We start from the raw sequence: 18,823 nt of genomic DNA, 5'->3' as shown, positions 1-18,823 counted from the left end.
TTTCTAGAAGGAGATTTGAGATGAGCAATTCTAATAAAGCATAATTACAGTAGTTATATGCCTCTTTTGGGCACCAATTTTCAACAGCAAGAGGTAAAATGCATATATAACCTTCTGATATCATCATATGGTTTTTATTAAGTCAAATTGCTCTGTCAATTCTTAACTGTGGTTCCCAGCCTTTCTTGAATTATTCAAAACTAGTCTTATTTTTTTTTCCAATTTTTTTTTGAAAATTTCTGCCACACCCATGCATACCAAAAAAACCTACAGAAGTTCTGGATGTTCAAAAACAGTCCAAACCGAATATCCAACGAATTTCGTATAGCAAGACGGGCCTATTACAAATGTTAAATAAGCCGATATGTTTATAAAATATAAAAGTATATGAATAACAGACTATACGTATCTATGAGCATAATTTTTTATTGCTTCTCAAGTAAAGTCAATATTGGGAAGTACGGACAACTGCCTTTATCATATCTCAACTTCACAAAAAATTTCTGTTTTAAATCTCCTGATACTGTCTCCGGTAAACTAACCGTGATGGTATCAAGATTATTACCAAGCAGTTCTATTGAATTTTCTAACTCTTCATAAAAAGATAATGCTTCATCCTTAACAAGTCTTGTACCAGTAAGCATTGAAGTATCTTCATCACCTTTGTTTATCGAGTGGATTATTTCTTTTACATCGATCCTAGCATCTGCTAATGCCAATTTCATTTCTTCCACGACCTTTTGCAGCTTCTCTTGGAACTCTGGGCCGTTGATAACATATTGGTTGAGAAACTTTTGAAAAGCAGCATAAGTTAATTTCTTCATAAACTTGGTGCCTATTAGTTTCTTGAATCTTAAATTATGTAACAATTCACAACTAACAAAAGGCAATTCTTTAAGTTCATTATTATCAATAATTCCATATGATTTTAAGATTCCAAATTGATAAGTTTGGAAAATGGAAAGTTTTCTTAAAACATTATTATGAGCGCGTAAGTATTTTAAATATTTTATGTTTCTTGCTAGTTGGGGTTTGTATGAGTTCAGTTTCTTTACGTTCTGCTTCGTTTTCAATAGCTGACCAGTTAATTCAGAAATTTGGTTAAACTTGGAATTTAAAATTTTTTCTACTTCTCGTAACGTTTCATCACTCTCAGATGCAATGTGGGAGACAAACCATGTCATTTCCATACATTCAAATGGTTGATATAATTCAAGCTCAAAACCCCTCAAGGAATAGTCAATAATGGTGCTATTTTTCATTGCACGAGACCATAAAGTCAAAGGCCACAGATGTGACGCTTTTTTTGCACTATCTATATTATCAGGTAGTGGCTGTTTATGTAGGTATTGTTCAACTGTATGCGTTTGAGTTTCTATATCAGACCACATTTCGATACGCGATCCAATGCATCTTCTTGCTCTAGCATGGTTATTTGTCAGATTTCTTATCCATTCAGTAACTGCCGTATAGCAATGATCTATTACTAAACTTAGGTTTTGAAAGACAAGTTCATTTTGGAGATCGATAGCAGTAGCTGTAGTACTGAATTCCCTCCAAATCTTGTCTACAAATTCATTCTTGCCATATTTGCCAATAATATTCCCATTCTTTCTAGAATAAAATAAAAGAAAGACTGCTCTTGACAATGGATGTCTTTCTTGAGTTCTCGTGAAGAAATTAACGAATTGTAAAAATTCAATTGGCGATTTACTTTGGGAAACACTAATCGCCAATTTTAGATCTTTTGCCAAATCAATCCATCCATTGAAAGAGTTTACTGGTTCGACTATAGAATGTACGGGACTATTATTAGATAGTGTTTTTTGAGCTATCATTGAAAAGGAACCATTTGGAGGCATACGACTCCAGTCATACGAGACATTTAAATCGTCAGAAACCGTGATAATTTTATCCAGGTATTCTGAATCTTCTGAATACTTTGATACTAAATCTTCAATATGAATCAACGAGGAAAAAATATGCATTAAATTTATTAAATCCTTCACATTTTTATTTAGATATTGTGGCGAAGATAGAATCTTTATGCTGTCTTCTAGTTTTTTAGCAATAACGGCCTGATTTCTTAGGAGATGAAATGAATCGAGTGCCATGGGATCAAAGCTCAAGTCTTCATCCTCGTACAATATCGATGTTTCTTGGATGTTACTAACGAAGCTCAGGAAGTAACATACCGAAGCAGTGCAAGTGTTAAGGAATGTGTCATAATATTCATCTCCAGTTTTTAAAATATCTATGGTTCCAGGTAAAGAGTATAACTGTATTAAAAAATGTTCGATGTACCGGCAACTTAGAACGGTTGCAGGGAAGGTCTGGTGGTCATTGAGCCATGTCGTGATCGATCTCAATAGCCTGCTGGCAATTGCTGTGACGAAGTTGATTCTTTCTTCTTCGGTCTCACCATGTGGTTTATTACAATCGAAATGTATCTCTTCTTGCTTTAAAGGAATAGAACTAGTATCTAATTTTTTATTATTGACCTCTAAAGCGTGAGTAAACTCATAGAATCCACATTCTTTTGTCTTGACGATATCCTTGGCGTCCATTTGGCTGGACAATGCTTTAAAAATGTGCGTTATATCGTACAATTCATCGTCTTTGGGCCAACTCGGGTCATCCGTTAACCCCAAGAGATAAAGCTTTTCATCTAAATTATATCTAGGATGTTCTATCCTCTGATATTTGACTTGGCCATACATCACAAACCAAACTTAGTCGCTGCTTATATATCCACACTTCAATGTGTCAAAATGGTCTTTGATCTTTTTCATTGCTTTTACTTCTCGCCTCGCAGTTGATATTGGCAACCTTCAAAAACTTGCCGACTAAAAGAGACATCGGTAACCATGACGGCGAGGAAACGGAGACGGTGTTATCCAGATAGCAATTAGTGACGGAATTCTGGTGCTGAACTGTGCAAACCAATGATATTAACTAGATATGTTAGTACATTAGATTACTTATGCAGAAAGTTTGCTCTGAAACTAGAGCGAATTTTGTGATTCTACTATCGGGTGATGGTAAATCCCTTAATCGAGTATCGGACATCCAAATTTTCTGAATATTTGATGGTTTAGTGGATATGGCTTTTTAATGACTTTTTCGACTAGTAACTTCATGATAGACAGTTCTCTGTACTTGTCTATTGTATTAATTCTGGTCTGGGTGAGAATATGGTTCATCTTCCTCTCTAAGCGTCCATCAGCAAGGGAATTTCATTTTATTGGGAATGTTCCTACCACCTCCAATATATACTAAAAATCTGACAACTCACGCGATAAAAAGCAAGTTACACGTCTTTTATGGTTCACAGTATCGTTCCATTTCTACCATAAATACTGGAAGAAATTTAACTCCGTTGCAAGAGTACGATCATCTTATCAAATTAAATAGGTTGAAAGATGATGCGTTCCAAAGAGCTGTTATCACTTCAATGAGTGCTCTCTATGCTTCATTAGAAAGTTACAATCCACCTAATCTTGAGCTGGTAAGAGAATCTTTTTCTTCAATGTCGAAACTCTGGAATATCTTCAAAAAGAAGCCAGTGCGAAATATTAATATACCGAAAGGTATCTATCTTTATGGCGATGTGGGATGTGGGAAAACGATGTTAATGGATCTCTTTTATTCTACTATTCCGTCTCATCTTACTAAGAGAAGGATCCACTTCCATCAATTCATGCAGAATGTCCATAAGAGATCACATGACTTATTACTGCAGTATGAGGGCCAAAATCATACTTCTAAAATAGATACGATACCTCTCATTGCAATGGAAATTGCTCAGAAGTCAAGAATACTATGTTTTGACGAATTTCAAGTGACAGATGTGGCAGATGCCATGATTCTCAGAAGATTAATGTCGACTTTATTATCTGACAAGTTTGGAGTGGTTCTGTTCGCCACTTCAAATAGGCATCCGGATGATTTGTACATCAATGGAATACAAAGGGAATCATTTATTCCATGTATTGAATTACTTAAAGAATATACCAATGTCGTTCATTTAAGTTCAGCCACTGATTACAGAAAAGTTCCCAAACCTTTTTCCTCAGTCTATTATTTCCCAAAAAATGGCGCAGAGTATAACTCAAAAGAAGTTAAGGTTGCAAGAGACCTACATGCAAGGGAATGGTATGATTATTTCAGTCAGAACTCAAAACAAGAAATCCATGACTATATATTGACCATATGGGGTAGAGAATTCAAAGTACCCAAATGTACGCCCCCAAAAGTGGCGCAATTTACGTTCAAAGAACTTTGTGGGCAACCATTGGCAGCGGGAGATTATCTTGCGTTAGCAAATACATTCAAAAGTTTTATCGTCACTGATATTCCCTATCTTTCCATTGATGTTAGGGATGAAATAAAAAGATTTATTACATTCATCGATGCGGTATACGATAATGGTGGTAAATTGGCATGTACAAGTGCAAATAACTTTAAGTCTCTGTTTGTAGAACCTGAAGATCTTGAAACTTCTTTTCAATTGAAGTCAAAATTGTTGCCAAAGGATAGAAGAAACGAATATACAGACACCACTGATGATTACGAAAGTACGGACCACAACATAACCAAAGATATTGTTTCCAAATCAAAAATATTCACTTTAGATGAGGAAAGATTTGCATTTTCGAGAGCGCTCAGTAGATTAACTCAAATGGGTACGAAAGAATGGATTAATAAGTAATGATATTTTCATATTCTATGTATTTTATTCAAAGTGTGACATTTTTTTTCTGAGAATATTTTATTATCGTCCGGGAAAGTATAGTAGAAAAATACAATATTTGGAGCTTTTATCCTATATACCTACCTGAAGTTCAAATCCATATACTTTTCTGCACAATATCATTGGCATTAATATTAGGCTTCAAGGAAAGGAAGTGCAGATTTATGCTTACAAGCTGAGTAGAGAAGTATGTCAGGTAATAGAGAAGCTGTATTTCCAACCCGTATGACTCTGGGTCTGATGAAAACTAAATTAAAAGGTGCTAATCAGGGACATTCATTATTGAAACGTAAATCAGAGGCACTTACGAAAAGATTCCGTGATATTACAAAGCGAATTGATGATGCAAAGCAAAAGATGGGTCGTGTGATGCAAACAGCTGCCTTTTCATTAGCTGAAGTAACGTATGCAACCGGTGAAAATATTGGTTATCAGGTCCAAGAAAGTGTTTCTAACGCAAGGTTCAAAATCAGGGCACGCCAGGAGAACGTTAGTGGTGTTTATCTCCCACAATTTGAGTCATACATTGATCCTGAAATAAATGACTTTAAATTGACAGGTTTGGGAAGAGGTGGTCAGCAGGTTCAAAGAGCCAAAGAAATTTACTCAAAAGCTGTTGAGACATTAGTGGAACTAGCATCTTTGCAGACTGCTTTTCTCATATTAGATGATGTGATTAAGGTCACAAATAGAAGAGTGAATGCTATTGAGCATGTGATCATACCAAGAACAGAAAATACCATTGCATACATTAACAGTGAACTTGATGAATTGGATAGGGAGGAGTTTTATAGGTTAAAGAAGGTTCAAGAAAAGAAACAGAGAGATACTGCTAGGTTGGATGAAGAGATGAAGTTAACTAGGTTAGAGAATGAGAATGAACTCGTATTATCGACAGATGATAATGCCGTGCAAGTCCCTGAAGAGGTGCCAAATCTTGTGCAAGAAAATGAGGATGATGTTATCTTTTGATTGAACTTGAAAGACAACCAAATGTACGTACATATATATACAGGAATTAATAATATATAAAAATTTTGATTTGAAAAGAATACTTCAGTCTGTAAAGCATAGACTATTTATTTTTACCTCTTGGTCTATCTTTGACCTTCATTCTATTTTGGTTTTTACCTCTTCTAGTCTTATATCCCTTGGCAAGAGTACCCCAGGGAGACATTGAAAGCTTGTTGGATTTCGATTTACCACGACCACCACCATGTGGATGATCACACTTATTCATAGCGACACCACGGACACTTGGTCTTATACCTAGTCGTCTTGATCTTCCAGCTTTACCGATTGAAGCATTCTGATGATCGATATTTGATACAACGCCAATTGTTGCGCAGGCTTCAAGAGAGACGTATCTATGTTCGCCACTTTTCAGTCTAACGATAGCCCTTTTTGCTTCAGGGAGTTTAGAAATTAATCTTGCATATGTACCAGCAGACCTGCATAACCTTGCGGGCCCTACGGTAGTCACACCGACGTTATGGATTACAGCCCCTATCGGTATCATTGATATAGGTAAGCAATTGCCTCTCTGAGCTGTCTTGACACTTAAAATTGCAGGATCTACATGACCGCCCATTTCGCTTAAGAGATTCGATGGGATGCCTTTTCTGAATGACTGTACGGTATCGCCCACACGCAGTCCATCACATGCTATAATATAAGAAAGTTTTTCTGTTTTCTCATTCTTCACTAAAGCTATATGAGCTGATCTATTTGGATCGTATTCAATTCTTTCAATTTTATGTGTCCCTGAATCCCAACGATTAAAATCGATTAGTCTTAATCTTCTCTTGTGGCCACCACCTCTATGTCTCACTGTGATTTTACCTTCATTATTCCTACCACCCCTTTGTTTAGCGTGGATTGTTAAAGACTTCACGGGCCTTCCCTTGAATAAGTATGGATATATTGGTTTTCTATACCATCTTAAACCTGGCGACACTGGCTTATATTTTTTGAGAGTAGTGACTTCCTTAGCAAGCTTACGACGTCTCTTGATCAATTCATCTTGTTTTTCTAATTCCACAATGTCTGAATTATTTGGTATAATTTTCAGAAGTCTCGGTGATATGTTATTTGTTAATATCTCAGTTGAATCTGTTCTTTGATTCAGAGCAATTGAAGTACTGAAACTTCGTACTGCTATTTCAGGGTGGTATTGTCGATATAATAGTCGTCTGCATGAATTGAGTAGTAACGACATTATTCCGCAATTAGAGTCTCGAGAGTGAGCAGGCCTTTTTATTTACCGTTTAGCGATGTTACTTGGTTTTTTCTCCTTCCTATGGGAAGTTTACTTTCGCGGACCTTGATAAAGAAAATCTAATAATATTGTTACCAAGATAATCAACCAACACCGGCTGGCTACATCAAGATGCAACGCATATCAAATTGGTAAAGTACAATAAAATTCCTTGGTTTACGTTGTTCTGTATAGCATGTTGTGCCTCACCTTTTCGAGCCCTTTAGGTGGGGGCTGGATGAGTTTTCCCGGATACAGATACAAATATAAACTGATACGCTCAATTTCGCCATATCCATACTTTAATCGCTTGTTGCTGGATACCTGTACAAGATCACATTGCTCGATACATCTTCAACTGTACGTATTTATATCTATAATCATTACAACCCAGTCACCACAATATTTTTTCCAAGACCTAACGTTGTCAAGGCTGTTACCCTCCTCTACCAATTTGAGCCGCCCATCGAAAGACAGAAAAAAAATTTTCTTTCATATAAAAAGGCTCGAGTAGTTGAGAATTTAAATTGATGAACTAAGCAGTTTTCTTGATGTTCAGAAAGGAAGCAAGTAATACAATATAGTATTTCTAAGACAACACAACCTAAGACAAAACTTTACGTAAAGAACAGTCGTTCTTCTAATAGTTTAACGGAAAACCGAAAAAGATTACATATACATGAATGATGACCACGTTGTCGCCCCAAGCGGATCAAATGAAATTATTTTGTTTAAGTACAGATAATGGGAAATGACCGATTAATGCAACATAAGCCAAACACTGAAAATTCTGATCTGTATGTGTATGAAATTACTTTTCTTTTCTTAAACTACTAGTGTTTCTTGTAATGTATAATGATGAGATTATCCATGCTAATCATGATGTGGGTTCTTTAAAGAGACTCATTTGGGATTATCAACTTTTATTATTTTAACCTGAATTATACATATTGGCAAGAGTTTTGTATATACTGTCTCATCTTGAAGATGTATAGATGTCGTCGTCTTGTCTCATTTCTATTCGTTATATTCGATGGTGTCACATTGTCGTTATAATCAATCACGTGCATCTCATTTTTTTTCAATTTTCTTTGGAAGAAAAAGCGCTTCGGAGTTTAGGTCGTTATAATCGCTGTTTGTTTTGTAGTCAGTCGGCCCAATGGAGTTTGCGATGCCTTTAATGAATTGAGGAAGAAGTATATATAGCCATGACAGATTTCAATGTCGACTTGTTTTTTTTTATCTAGAAGTTTGTTTCTTACCATATGTGTCACTTAAGTGATTTTCTAGTTCTCAATTTTGTAAGTGAGTATTTGTAGTCATCCACTGTCACTGTTTTCATTCTCAATTTGACACATTCAGTAAAGGGAATTTTTACACCTCTTCAAATGCAAATTGCAAAGAAGCATTACAGATTCCCTAAACCAACACCATTATCGCTTTACAAAAGATCCCTCATGACCTATTCAAAAGATGAAAATCAATCACAATTACTACAAAAATTCCCATTCGAAACTAATAATAATGAATTTTATTGGGCAAAACAATCAAATGCAGTCCATCAATCAAATAGATTGAATTTCAGAGGTAATACTTATCAAAACCAAGCTCAACTGCCTTCCTTGCCAATACCAGATTTGAAAGTCACTTTAAATAAATATCTAAAAACTATTGAACCATTTATTAATTCTAGTGAAGAATTAGAGCAACAAAAATTATTAATTCAAAATTTTTTGCAAGGAATGGGTCCAATTTTGCAAAATCGTCTCATTCAATTTTCCAACGATAAGAGAAATTGGTTATCAACATTTTGGGATGAACAAGCTTACCTACAATATAATGATCCTGTTGTACCTTACGTATCGTATTTCTTCAGTCATAAACCTCTTCCAATGACGCATGCAGAAATTGAAAAAGACCCATTGGTTAAAGCGACAGCAATTATAATGACAGTAGTGAAATTTATCGAGGCACTTAAGGATGAAATTTTACCTCCAGAACTAATTAGAAAAGTACCTTTTTGTATGAACAGTTTTCAATTAATGTTTAATAATTCACGTAAACCTGGTCAATCTAAGGATTCAAACGTATTTTATTCAATATATGAGAATAATTTCATGATCATCTCATTTAAGGGAAATTTCTTTAGAGTGAGTACGCATGATACAGATGGTAAGCCATTATCTGCAAACAATATATGGCAACAACTTTATTCTATTGTCACCTTGAATGTCACACAACAAGACCATATTGGCTGCTTGACATCGTTACCAAGAGACGAATGGCGGAAGTCATATGCGCAACTAATCAATGATCCAATTTCAAAAAAATCTCTTGAGACCATTTATAAATCGTCATTCATATTATGTCTAGATTTAGATGAAACACCAATAACGCTTGAATCGCAAGCAAGAAACTCGTGGCATGGTAATGGATTCAATAGGTTCTACGATAAGCCGCTACAATTTATTGTATGTGGTAATGGTCATTCTGGTTTCTTAGCAGAACATTCGAAAATGGACGGTACTCCAAATTTGTTTTTAAACAACTATATTATGCAACAATTAAGCAAGTTGAGTCCAAGGGAATTTCTTAATCAAATTGTTATGACCCCAAATGAAATTTACAGGCCAGAATTGCTGCCTTTTGCGATAAATACATCCCTACAGAGAGATATAAAGCTAGCAAAAACAAAATTCAAACAAGTTATGGGTCAGCATGATTTAAAGGTTTGGCAATACAAGAGATATGGTAAAAACTTTATGAAGAAACATAAGATATCACCAGATGCGTATATTCAACAAATTATTCAATTGGCTATTTACAAATATCTGGGTAGGCAGCTACCTACGTATGAGGCTGCGTCTACTAGAATGTTTTTCAAAGGTAGAACGGAGACTGGAAGGGTAGTAACTACGGCTTCTTCCCAGTTCGTAAGAACTTGGGAAGATCCTAACGTGGCACTATCTGAGAAAATAAATTTGTTTAAACAAGCAACTGCAGATCACTCAGCTTACTTAAAGGAAGCAGCAAGTGGGAACGGTGTGGATAGGCATTTTTTTGGCTTAAAAAATATGTTACAAGACGGAGAAAATGTTCCCTTATTTGATGATCTAATTTTCAATTACTCTTCAACTTGGCTCGTTTCCACTTCACAATTATCTAGCGAATTCTTGAATGGATATGGATGGTCGCAAGTTAATGACATTGGGGTGGGTCTGGCATATATGATCAATAATGACTGGCTTCATATTAATATCGTTTGCAAGCCAGAATTTTCATTATTTGACGTGAATGAGCTCCACTATATATTAACTGAGGCAGCAGACGAACTTGGCGAAGCCTTGGAAACGGTCCATCTGGAGACTGCTAAGCTATAACTCGATACATTTCGTTAAATAAAATACATCCTTCTCTTCATCAGCTATTTTTTTTTTGGCTAGTCTAGTAACATAATTATTTACTCAATAGCCTCTTAGATTTCATAAGAACCCTGTAGCCCTTTGTCTTTAATCTCGGTGCCTTTATGTCAGATCTTTCTTGCGTTATTTTTTCTCACATGCGAAAATTCATAGATACTATTGAAAAATAAGCTGGGAGCTCCAAAAGCACATTAGTTTATCTTAAAGGATTTCATTTGCAACCACAACAAAAAACAATAACTGTTATCATGCCTTCATTAGTTACATTGAACAATGGCCAAAAGATGCCATTAGTAGGTCTAGGGTGCTGGAAGATTTCAAATGATATTTGTGCAGAACAAGTCTATCAAGCTATCAAATTAGGTTACCGTTTATTCGATGGTGCCACGGACTACGGTAATGAGGTAGAAGTAGGCCAAGGTATCAAGAAAGCTATTGACGAGGGATTAGTAAAAAGATCTGATCTTTTTGTTGTCTCCAAATTATGGAATTCTTACCATCACCCCGATCACGTTAAATTGGCCCTAAAGAGAAATTTACAGGATCTAGGTCTTGATTACATTGATTTGTACTACATTCATTTCCCAATTGCTTTTAAGTTTGTTCCTTTCGAGGAAAAGTACCCTCCAGGATTTTACACAGGTGTTGATGACGCTAGGGAGGGCATTCTCTCTGAAGCTAAAGTTCCCATTCTTGATACTTACCGGGCTTTAGAGGAATGTGTTGACAATGGTTTGATCAAATCAATCGGTATTTCCAATTTCAACGGTGTTTTAGTTCAGGACCTTTTGAACGGCTGTAGAATTAAGCCTGTAGCATTACAAATCGAACATCATCCATACCTAACTCAGGAAAAGCTGGTTGAATATTGTAAGCTAAAGGGCATTCAAGTTGTCGCATACTCTTCATTTGGTCCACAATCATTCATCGAGTTGGACTCTCAATTGGCCAAGAGTACACCAAGTCTTCTTGAACATCCAATCATAAAAAAGATTGCCGCTGCTCATCGAAGCTCAACTCCCTCAGAAGTATTACTAAGATGGGCAACTCAAAGAGGCATTGCTGTGATTCCAAAATCTACGAAGAAGGAAAGATTGTTACAAAACTTGAATGTAGAGGACTCTATTACTTTGACTGAAGAAGAATTAAATGAAATTTCCTCCTTAAATAAAAATATTAGATTTAATGATCCATGGGAGTGGCTCAATTCTAAATTTCCTACGTTCCATTGAAATAATACAACTGTTCTATCAAAAGAACATTATTCATATAAACATATAGTTACATAATCTGCCGACCAATCAATCGGATGTTAGATCAATAATGCCGTCACCATTGTCGTCGTCACCATTACCGCTGCCCATGTTCTCCTCCAGCGATATTCCTAACTCTCTTGCAGCTGCTAAGGAATTCGTATCGGTCGGGCTGTCGTTATGGGCATTATTATTAGGCCTTTTCTTAGGAAGAATATTTTCATATGGTCTTCTAGGTATGAACGGTGAAACGTCGCCTCTATTTCTTCGAGAACTAGTTGGCCTTGGTTGATTTCGTTTTGTCTGTGTTGTGGATGCATGGTTCTCATGACCAGTCACTCCAGATGAGATCGCTGGGCCGGTTGGAGATGATGGCTGTCGAAGGGGACCGGTAATTGGAGGTAGCCTTGGATTCTGGGGCTGAGGAACCGGTTGTTGATTACCTGTCATTCCAAATAGATTGGCTGGATTGGTTAAGAAAGGATTGGGCGAACCTGAAAACACTCTCGTACTGAATTGCGGTACGACATCAGAAGGGTTATGGCTATTTTGTGGTTGTCGTGGAGAATCCACTTCGCCTTGTGTCGATCCATTAGTTAGCCCCAGTAATGAGTTTGAAAGCGGCATAGAGGGTGGAAGGGGAGGAGGAGGAGCAAATGTAGAATCATCTGTCGGTTCGATACGGCCATTTGGGTTCCTTATTGTAGATAATGGTTCATCGGAGTTCACACTTGAATTATCATTTTCCTCTTGTCCTGCGGCACTAACGCTTGACGCTATGGTACTGCCCTCAACTTCGTAAGTAGTGCTTTCTGTTGAGCTTCCATTTTCTATGGAGCCGGCTTCTTCTGGCGCTTGTTCTATTTCTTCCTCGTCACTGTCTAATGAAATGACAATTGGTTCTTCACTATGTGACGAAAAGTTCGTGCTCGGCAAACTTTGTAGTTTTTCCTGAGTACCTTCCTTTTTGACCGGATAATCATCATCTGAATGATCTTTCTTCTCTTCATCAATTGGAACCCAGGAACCATCGGGGGACAGTTCCACTTTCTCTACATCCTCGCTTGTTTCGTTCAAAATTTCATCAACGTATTCACAGATTGTCAAACTCTCGAGAGGAATTGAATTTTGACAAACAGGACATTGCCAAGTTGGTATTTGTAACTGTGAATGTAAGTACCAGAGTGCGTCGAAGCATTGTAAATGTTCGCAAGATCTTGATTTACTAGGATATTTCATTTTTGTATAAGAAATAGGACATTGGAGACTTAGTACGGTTGAAGTGGTTATGAAATCAGTGTCCTCTTCTTCACTTAATGTTTTTTTGATATACTGTAACGTAGTAGTTTTACTTATCTTCTGATGTTTCAGCACTTGTTCTAATAATTTTTCTGGAGGGATGTCTTCTACGATATAGCAAGACATCTGAAATTCTACCTTTGTGAATGCATAAATTAGTTCTAAAGTATTGGTTAAGTTTGATGGTCTCATGTACGGCGTAAGATTTGCAGGCTTTGCAGTGCCTGGTTTGTTCTTTAATCCTTTGACGTTATCATTCATTTTTGTACCATTAAATAACATTTCATTAGGTATTGGGAACTGAATGAAAGATTTTCCTCTTGAGCCTAGAGAATTCAACTGATGACAGAAAAGGTAGAGCCTAAGATTTTTATTTGCCTGAAAATTATTCCAGTCCAGTGAACTGAAAGAAAATTTGGCAGATGCAATTCCCCTTCCACTTGCTTTCTTCAATTTTTGGACGGTTGAAGGTATGAGTTTTTTCAGGTTGAAGAAGGGAGAAACATGGAAAGGTGCTTGTGAATTTAGATCATGACTATTCTTTGGGAGATATGGGTTAATAGCCCCCATACCGGGAACGCTTTTCTTTGATGTATTATCTTGATTATGAAAAACGCCTGATAAAGGTTGTATTGTAATAGTATTGCCATTAGTTTGTGCGTTAGAGGGTCTAGAATTGACAATTCCAAGCCGCAAAGCATCCCATACTTCAAGAAAACTCGGTAGTGGATATTCTTTATTTCTCATTTTTTCTATTAATGCATTGACTGCTTTTGGTCTCCAGGGATCTATATGACCAACTGCTAAAGATGCCTTAACGTGAGATGCTATTCTATCTTGCAGCTCATTTTTTCGTCCTGATATGGGTAATCCAATAGCTCTGCACAGATCTTTTAGTTCAAACACCCTTAGCGTTTCCATTTCATTTATTGTATTCTGTATTTCTTGATGCAGCCCACCGCCCGTGTGAGTTGTTGTCGTTTGAGATACCATATCTCTTTCCGTTGCCTTTCTTCGTTTATAAAACAGCTTTACTATTGTACAAAATGTGTACTGATAGTATAGCTCACTATTGTAGCTCACCAGCACTTAAAGCACAGGTATATACGATGGTGTTTTGATGGTTTTAAATGTGAAATATTTCTTATTTTCTATTCAATAAATCTCTCCGATGGAGAAATACGCATGTATTGAATCACACGCAATATTGAAATTTTCAGAGAAAGTAGACATATAGTACCAATGATCAATATAACTCTGGTGGTGCAAGATTCTTTCATTCAGAAATCCACGTTATCATTACTGTTTAATGCGTTAGAAACTGTTTGAAATTTATATACTTGTGTACGTGCGGGAAGAGCTACATTTGCCGTTTTTATAAACATAGTTGTTTGTAGAGATCATACATACGTTTAAGCTGCGGTATCAATTATTTCTTCATCGATATCGCAAACATTTATAATACTCTCCTTTAATACAGCGGTAGTACCTCTTCTAAATTTGTAATTTTGTTGTTTTGGTTCTCTTACATTTGGAGTTCTGTGGTTTCTTAAGTATTGTGCATCTTGACCAATTTGCATTACACATACATCGACATTGGAACCAGAACCCAGATCGTTCCATATACCTGCTTCGATAGCCTCTGAAGCTAATTCTATAGCCTCATCTTTACTTATGTCCGCCCTCCATTTTGATTCCAGGACTGCCATTGCTGCCAATGAACCAGAACCAAGGGATAAGTAATAACCAACATCGGTAGAACCATGAGCGTGGATGGAGAAAAGATGGGCACCAGTTGGATCGACACCTGCAACGATTAAGTAAGCACCGATGTGACCTTGATATCTGAAAAGGTGCTGCTTCAGCATCTGTAAGGTTGTCACCACTCTTGGTTCTCTTCTCGTCGATAAAGAATGTAATTCGATATTAGAAGAAATTAATTGTGTTACAGCTTCTGTATCAGCTGCCGTACCTGCACCTGCACACCATATACGTGGAGAAATACGATGTAATTTAGCACAATTTTTGTCTGCCACAATTGGACCTTGTGTGGATCTCGTATCTGCAGCAATTACAACACCACCATTGAATTTTACACCGACAATTGTCGTACCTGTGGAGGTTGCTTTTGGTTGTTTGTGAGACTTAGATGATAGAAAAGAGTTTCTTTGGTAATTATCAAACGAAAGGCCTACCATTGCGTTACTAATATGATTTGTTATGGTTCTGATTATGTGTGTCTCTTGGTTGAAGACCTCTAATGATGACAATTGTCGAGAGATGTAATAGAAGGGGAATTGCAAGGTCTAATATAATAAAATCAGTTTTTCTTGACGGTGGCAAAATTCCAAAATTATATTCGAAAAGTGGAAAAATAAGATGGGCGTCGTTGCTAATGATGCGTTATGCTAAATGAAACTCAATATGAAATGAATTTAGCCCATTGGTGGCTCAAATTACGTGGTTCAGCTTGGATGATGAGTGCCAGTTTGGGTCGTCCTTGCGGCTGATGGCCGTGTGTCTTTTCTTCCGTCGTGAGAGGATGACGTACTGATTTGCAAGAGCCATTCTGTCCGTAGCGTCACTTGCAGTATATTTAATACCGTATGTGTCACATGGCATTTGTCAAATACGTCGTCTTATACTTGTACGTACTGTTTAATGTATTGGCAAATTGTTGACTGTATAGTTTATATTCTGAACAAAGTAGTCTGGAGTTGCAAAAATGAACTACACAATATTTAACATGCACACTCAAAACAAAACATTAATCCTATTTTATCAGAAAAATAACTAACACTATATTCTATCTAATGCTGATAATTCTAAATCTTCTCAGTTAATCAAACAATTCGTTGACATAAGAAAGCAAAATATGTCTACGAACCAATAAAGCTGAAACTTCAACTCTTCTCTGCTGATCGGCCCAATTATGAGCTTGAAGTAGAACAATCAAGAAAAATTCTTCAATGATCATTGTTGGCGAATTGACAAATAGTTGTGCAGTAGTACTCCATAGTAAAGCAGATGCAGCAATAATTAACCCTAAAATTATAATAATAGAGGCAAGAACACTCCATTGAGTGGAACAGAGGTGATTGACCCATGATGATAACTTATAACTTAGGGATAACTTTAATGGTTTTGCTGGTTCTCCATTGAATTCTTCTGGGCAAGTTAGTCCCAAAATTTCAAACAATTCCATATCTTTCTCAGCGACTAGCTTATAGTTATATTCTTCATGTGCAATAATTCTGAAATAAACTTGTCTAATCACAAATCCATCTAAGAAACCAACTAAACCTGTGTAAGTACCAATAATTAACCACCAGTTATCATCCCAATGCAATGTACTACCAATACATAGCCAAACAACAAAGGCTGCGATAGCAATGACCACACCGACACCAGTACCAATAATATCAGCGTACCAATCAATTATTTTTTCTCCCCAGCTTCTCTTGTTGGAATAAATGGTAACCACTGGATTTGAAGTTTCAAAATCATGAAAATGTTCTCTAAGCTTAGTTTCAATTTTCTCATCGATTTCAAATGTGGCTAACAAAAACTTTGAGATATATTTGTCATGTCTTGCCCTAATATTTTGTAAAAACGACGTACAGATCAACAATGAAACAGCTACTGCGGTATTGATGTACATTTGCCAAGTATCGCTGAATCTTGCTAACTCAGGATTGCTACCTGAAGTTCTTCCCGTATATGGTGGTGAATTACCAGCATTCTTAGGTATAACACCACAAATAATCCAGACAATTACGCCTAACCAGAAGATTACCATAGTTGGAACTGAACCAGTTAAATTTGAAGCAGTAGAACTTAGTTTATCGTACCAATTCTCTACGGGAAGGTTCCCTTTGATGACGTTGGTATCTAGGTCAATTTTATTTATGACATTAGTATGATCAAATTGTTTCGTCTCATCTATTTCATTATTACCACTTTCGTGTGACTTGAGTTGGGCAATTCTCCGTCCCATGAAACGTTTGAATGTACTAATACGAGATCTCAATTGGCAACAAACAAGGACTTGGTCATGAGAACTATTCAATTGTTGTCTCATTAAGAGAGTGTCCCAAATGTAACTTTGAATAGACTGCCCGTCCTGCATAACAACTTGCCAAACGTCTGGTCCACCATAAACGGCACCAACAATAATCCAGATAATTAATATTGCCCACATGATAAGAAACACGAATTGGGTACCAGCCCAAGACACAAACTTATCTAAAATCTTATCTGTCCACCCTCTATCCAATCCAGTGAACCCACGATCGGTGAAGACAGTCCCGTCTGCTTCAAGATTAACCATCGTCAGTTCTGCTGTAGTGCTGACATCGCTAAGTGAATTGACCTGATAAAGTTGTTCCTTTAAATCTTTCTCCTCTTCGTCTTCTTCTCTTAAAAGATCTGACGGATCTTCACATTTAATAGTGGAAGAAGCTCCATGTATTGGAGCACGATGATGAAGATCTGGTCTAACACCAGGATTGCCGAAAAATTCCGATATTCTACCCATTATTTGAACTTTCCAGTAGACTATTACCTAAAGTCACATTGAAATAAGGATTAGAGGGAAATTCAATTACTAGAAAAGAAAAAGTAATGTTTCGATGCGAACGACATGAGTACTTTGGTACCACATTATATATCTAGAACACTCAGCCATTTATTTCAAGACAGTTCGAAAAAGTTTGATAAAAAGAAAAAATTAAACTCGAAGATTTAATGCAGCTATCAATAGCTTAACTAACAACTTATCGTTACCATAGAAAAGACGACTACTGAACGAACTTAGCTATTTTTGCGGAATTCATGACCATTTCTTGTATATGACAAAATTCTTCTAACAGCATGAATTCGTCCTTTCCTACTTTTTTTTCCATGCGACGGGCACACAGCGAAAACATTTCACAGTAAGTTATTGCGTACAAATGAACAATTCGTCATTCAATCGAACAAATCCAGGAGTGCAAAATTAACATGGCTCGAGGTAATAGTACTTCAAAGGTGATCTCGAGAGAACGCTTGTCACGAATAATGGGAGTATTCGTTCCTGTGAGAAGAATGTAAAATTTCTTCCAATATTTAGAAATGGGGAAGGCTGAATCATCGGAATCAGAGGTGTCAACTATAATACACCTAGAAAGGGTCCCTTTAAGCATAATAATAAACTCTTGACGCAAAGGATCATCAGGAAAAAACCAATATTGTTCCTACTAAAACTGCACCATTGTTTTGATCTTAAACTCGCATTATTTCACTTTTGTTAAAAATAAAACAGCATGATTATGCGCCATGGGTCAATTATTGGTTACATGGCCCCGACATTGCTGTATTTTCAACATACATAGAAGGCCTTTTCTTAATTATAGCCGACGACTGTAACTATTAGCAAAATGGTAACATGCATATGATTCCTCCAAATCTGTGCGTATGTTACATTTTCCGGGTGCAGTTTTAAAAGTTATAATCACCTTGATACATATTCTTATCAAAAATGAATGTGAATAAGACACGCCTCCCTTAACTTGAAGGACACATACTGGAATGCTATCACAAGTAATCTTTTCATCGTATTACAGGGAGATTTTGTACATTGCACATGGAGCTATCCACTGTAAATAACGCATACCCTAACTCCCTGGCTTCTGCACTAAGTAGTGCATTATCAAACAGAACCTAGATCGTAATAGGCAATTGCACATAAATATCTGAATATTAAATATACTATGCGCTTCATACTAGCAATAGCTTCAACAAGAAGCGCAGGGTAATGGGCATCGCTATCTTGCTTGTTACTTACTGCGTGGAATTCGCT

The 18,823-nt window shown here is 36.6% G+C and overlaps 9 protein-coding genes across 9 annotated transcripts; 4 read left to right on the top strand and 5 right to left on the bottom strand.

Annotated features, from left to right (window-relative positions):
- Nucleotides 1-425: 425 nt before the first annotated feature.
- Nucleotides 426-2,720, bottom strand: MAK10 (Mak10p; the record flags this gene model as incomplete). The annotated part of the gene is made up of 1 exon (XM_003956614.1): nucleotides 426-2,720. The coding sequence occupies one exon, from the start codon at nucleotides 2,718-2,720 to the stop codon at nucleotides 426-428; it is 2,295 nt and encodes a 764-aa protein (XP_003956663.1).
- Nucleotides 2,721-3,250: 530 nt separating this feature from the next.
- Nucleotides 3,251-4,711, top strand: AFG1 (Afg1p; the record flags this gene model as incomplete). The annotated part of the gene is made up of 1 exon (XM_003956613.1): nucleotides 3,251-4,711. One exon carries the CDS (start codon nucleotides 3,251-3,253, stop codon nucleotides 4,709-4,711), a length of 1,461 nt encoding a protein of 486 aa, XP_003956662.1.
- A 231-nt stretch (nucleotides 4,712-4,942) lies between these two features.
- On the top strand, nucleotides 4,943-5,725 carry VMA8 (H(+)-transporting V1 sector ATPase subunit D; the record flags this gene model as incomplete). Its single annotated transcript, XM_003956612.1, has 1 exon — nucleotides 4,943-5,725. The coding sequence occupies one exon, from the start codon at nucleotides 4,943-4,945 to the stop codon at nucleotides 5,723-5,725; it is 783 nt and encodes a 260-aa protein (XP_003956661.1).
- Nucleotides 5,726-5,828: 103 nt separating this feature from the next.
- Nucleotides 5,829-6,971, bottom strand: RML2 (mitochondrial 54S ribosomal protein uL2m; the record flags this gene model as incomplete). Its single annotated transcript, XM_003956611.1, has 1 exon — nucleotides 5,829-6,971. One exon carries the CDS (start codon nucleotides 6,969-6,971, stop codon nucleotides 5,829-5,831), a length of 1,143 nt encoding a protein of 380 aa, XP_003956660.1.
- Nucleotides 6,972-8,398: 1,427 nt separating this feature from the next.
- Nucleotides 8,399-10,390, top strand: CAT2 (carnitine O-acetyltransferase CAT2; the record flags this gene model as incomplete). The annotated part of the gene is made up of 1 exon (XM_003956610.1): nucleotides 8,399-10,390. The coding sequence occupies one exon, from the start codon at nucleotides 8,399-8,401 to the stop codon at nucleotides 10,388-10,390; it is 1,992 nt and encodes a 663-aa protein (XP_003956659.1).
- A 290-nt stretch (nucleotides 10,391-10,680) lies between these two features.
- Nucleotides 10,681-11,664, top strand: GRE3 (trifunctional aldehyde reductase/xylose reductase/glucose 1-dehydrogenase (NADP(+)); the record flags this gene model as incomplete). The annotated part of the gene is made up of 1 exon (XM_003956609.1): nucleotides 10,681-11,664. The coding sequence occupies one exon, from the start codon at nucleotides 10,681-10,683 to the stop codon at nucleotides 11,662-11,664; it is 984 nt and encodes a 327-aa protein (XP_003956658.1).
- A 69-nt stretch (nucleotides 11,665-11,733) lies between these two features.
- On the bottom strand, nucleotides 11,734-13,977 carry NFI1 (SUMO ligase NFI1; the record flags this gene model as incomplete). Its single annotated transcript, XM_003956608.1, has 1 exon — nucleotides 11,734-13,977. The coding sequence occupies one exon, from the start codon at nucleotides 13,975-13,977 to the stop codon at nucleotides 11,734-11,736; it is 2,244 nt and encodes a 747-aa protein (XP_003956657.1).
- Nucleotides 13,978-14,396: 419 nt separating this feature from the next.
- Nucleotides 14,397-15,182, bottom strand: PUP1 (proteasome core particle subunit beta 2; the record flags this gene model as incomplete). Its single annotated transcript, XM_003956607.1, has 1 exon — nucleotides 14,397-15,182. The coding sequence occupies one exon, from the start codon at nucleotides 15,180-15,182 to the stop codon at nucleotides 14,397-14,399; it is 786 nt and encodes a 261-aa protein (XP_003956656.1).
- Nucleotides 15,183-15,823: 641 nt separating this feature from the next.
- Nucleotides 15,824-17,521, bottom strand: FET4 (Fet4p; the record flags this gene model as incomplete). Its single annotated transcript, XM_003956606.1, has 1 exon — nucleotides 15,824-17,521. The coding sequence occupies one exon, from the start codon at nucleotides 17,519-17,521 to the stop codon at nucleotides 15,824-15,826; it is 1,698 nt and encodes a 565-aa protein (XP_003956655.1).
- Nucleotides 17,522-18,823: the final 1,302 nt, after the last annotated feature.

This window comes from Kazachstania africana, chromosome 3, assembly GCF_000304475.1.
Source record: "Kazachstania africana CBS 2517 chromosome 3, complete genome".
Taxonomy (NCBI): domain Eukaryota; kingdom Fungi; phylum Ascomycota; class Saccharomycetes; order Saccharomycetales; family Saccharomycetaceae; genus Kazachstania; species Kazachstania africana.
This window is presented reverse-complemented; position numbering and strand designations above follow the sequence as displayed.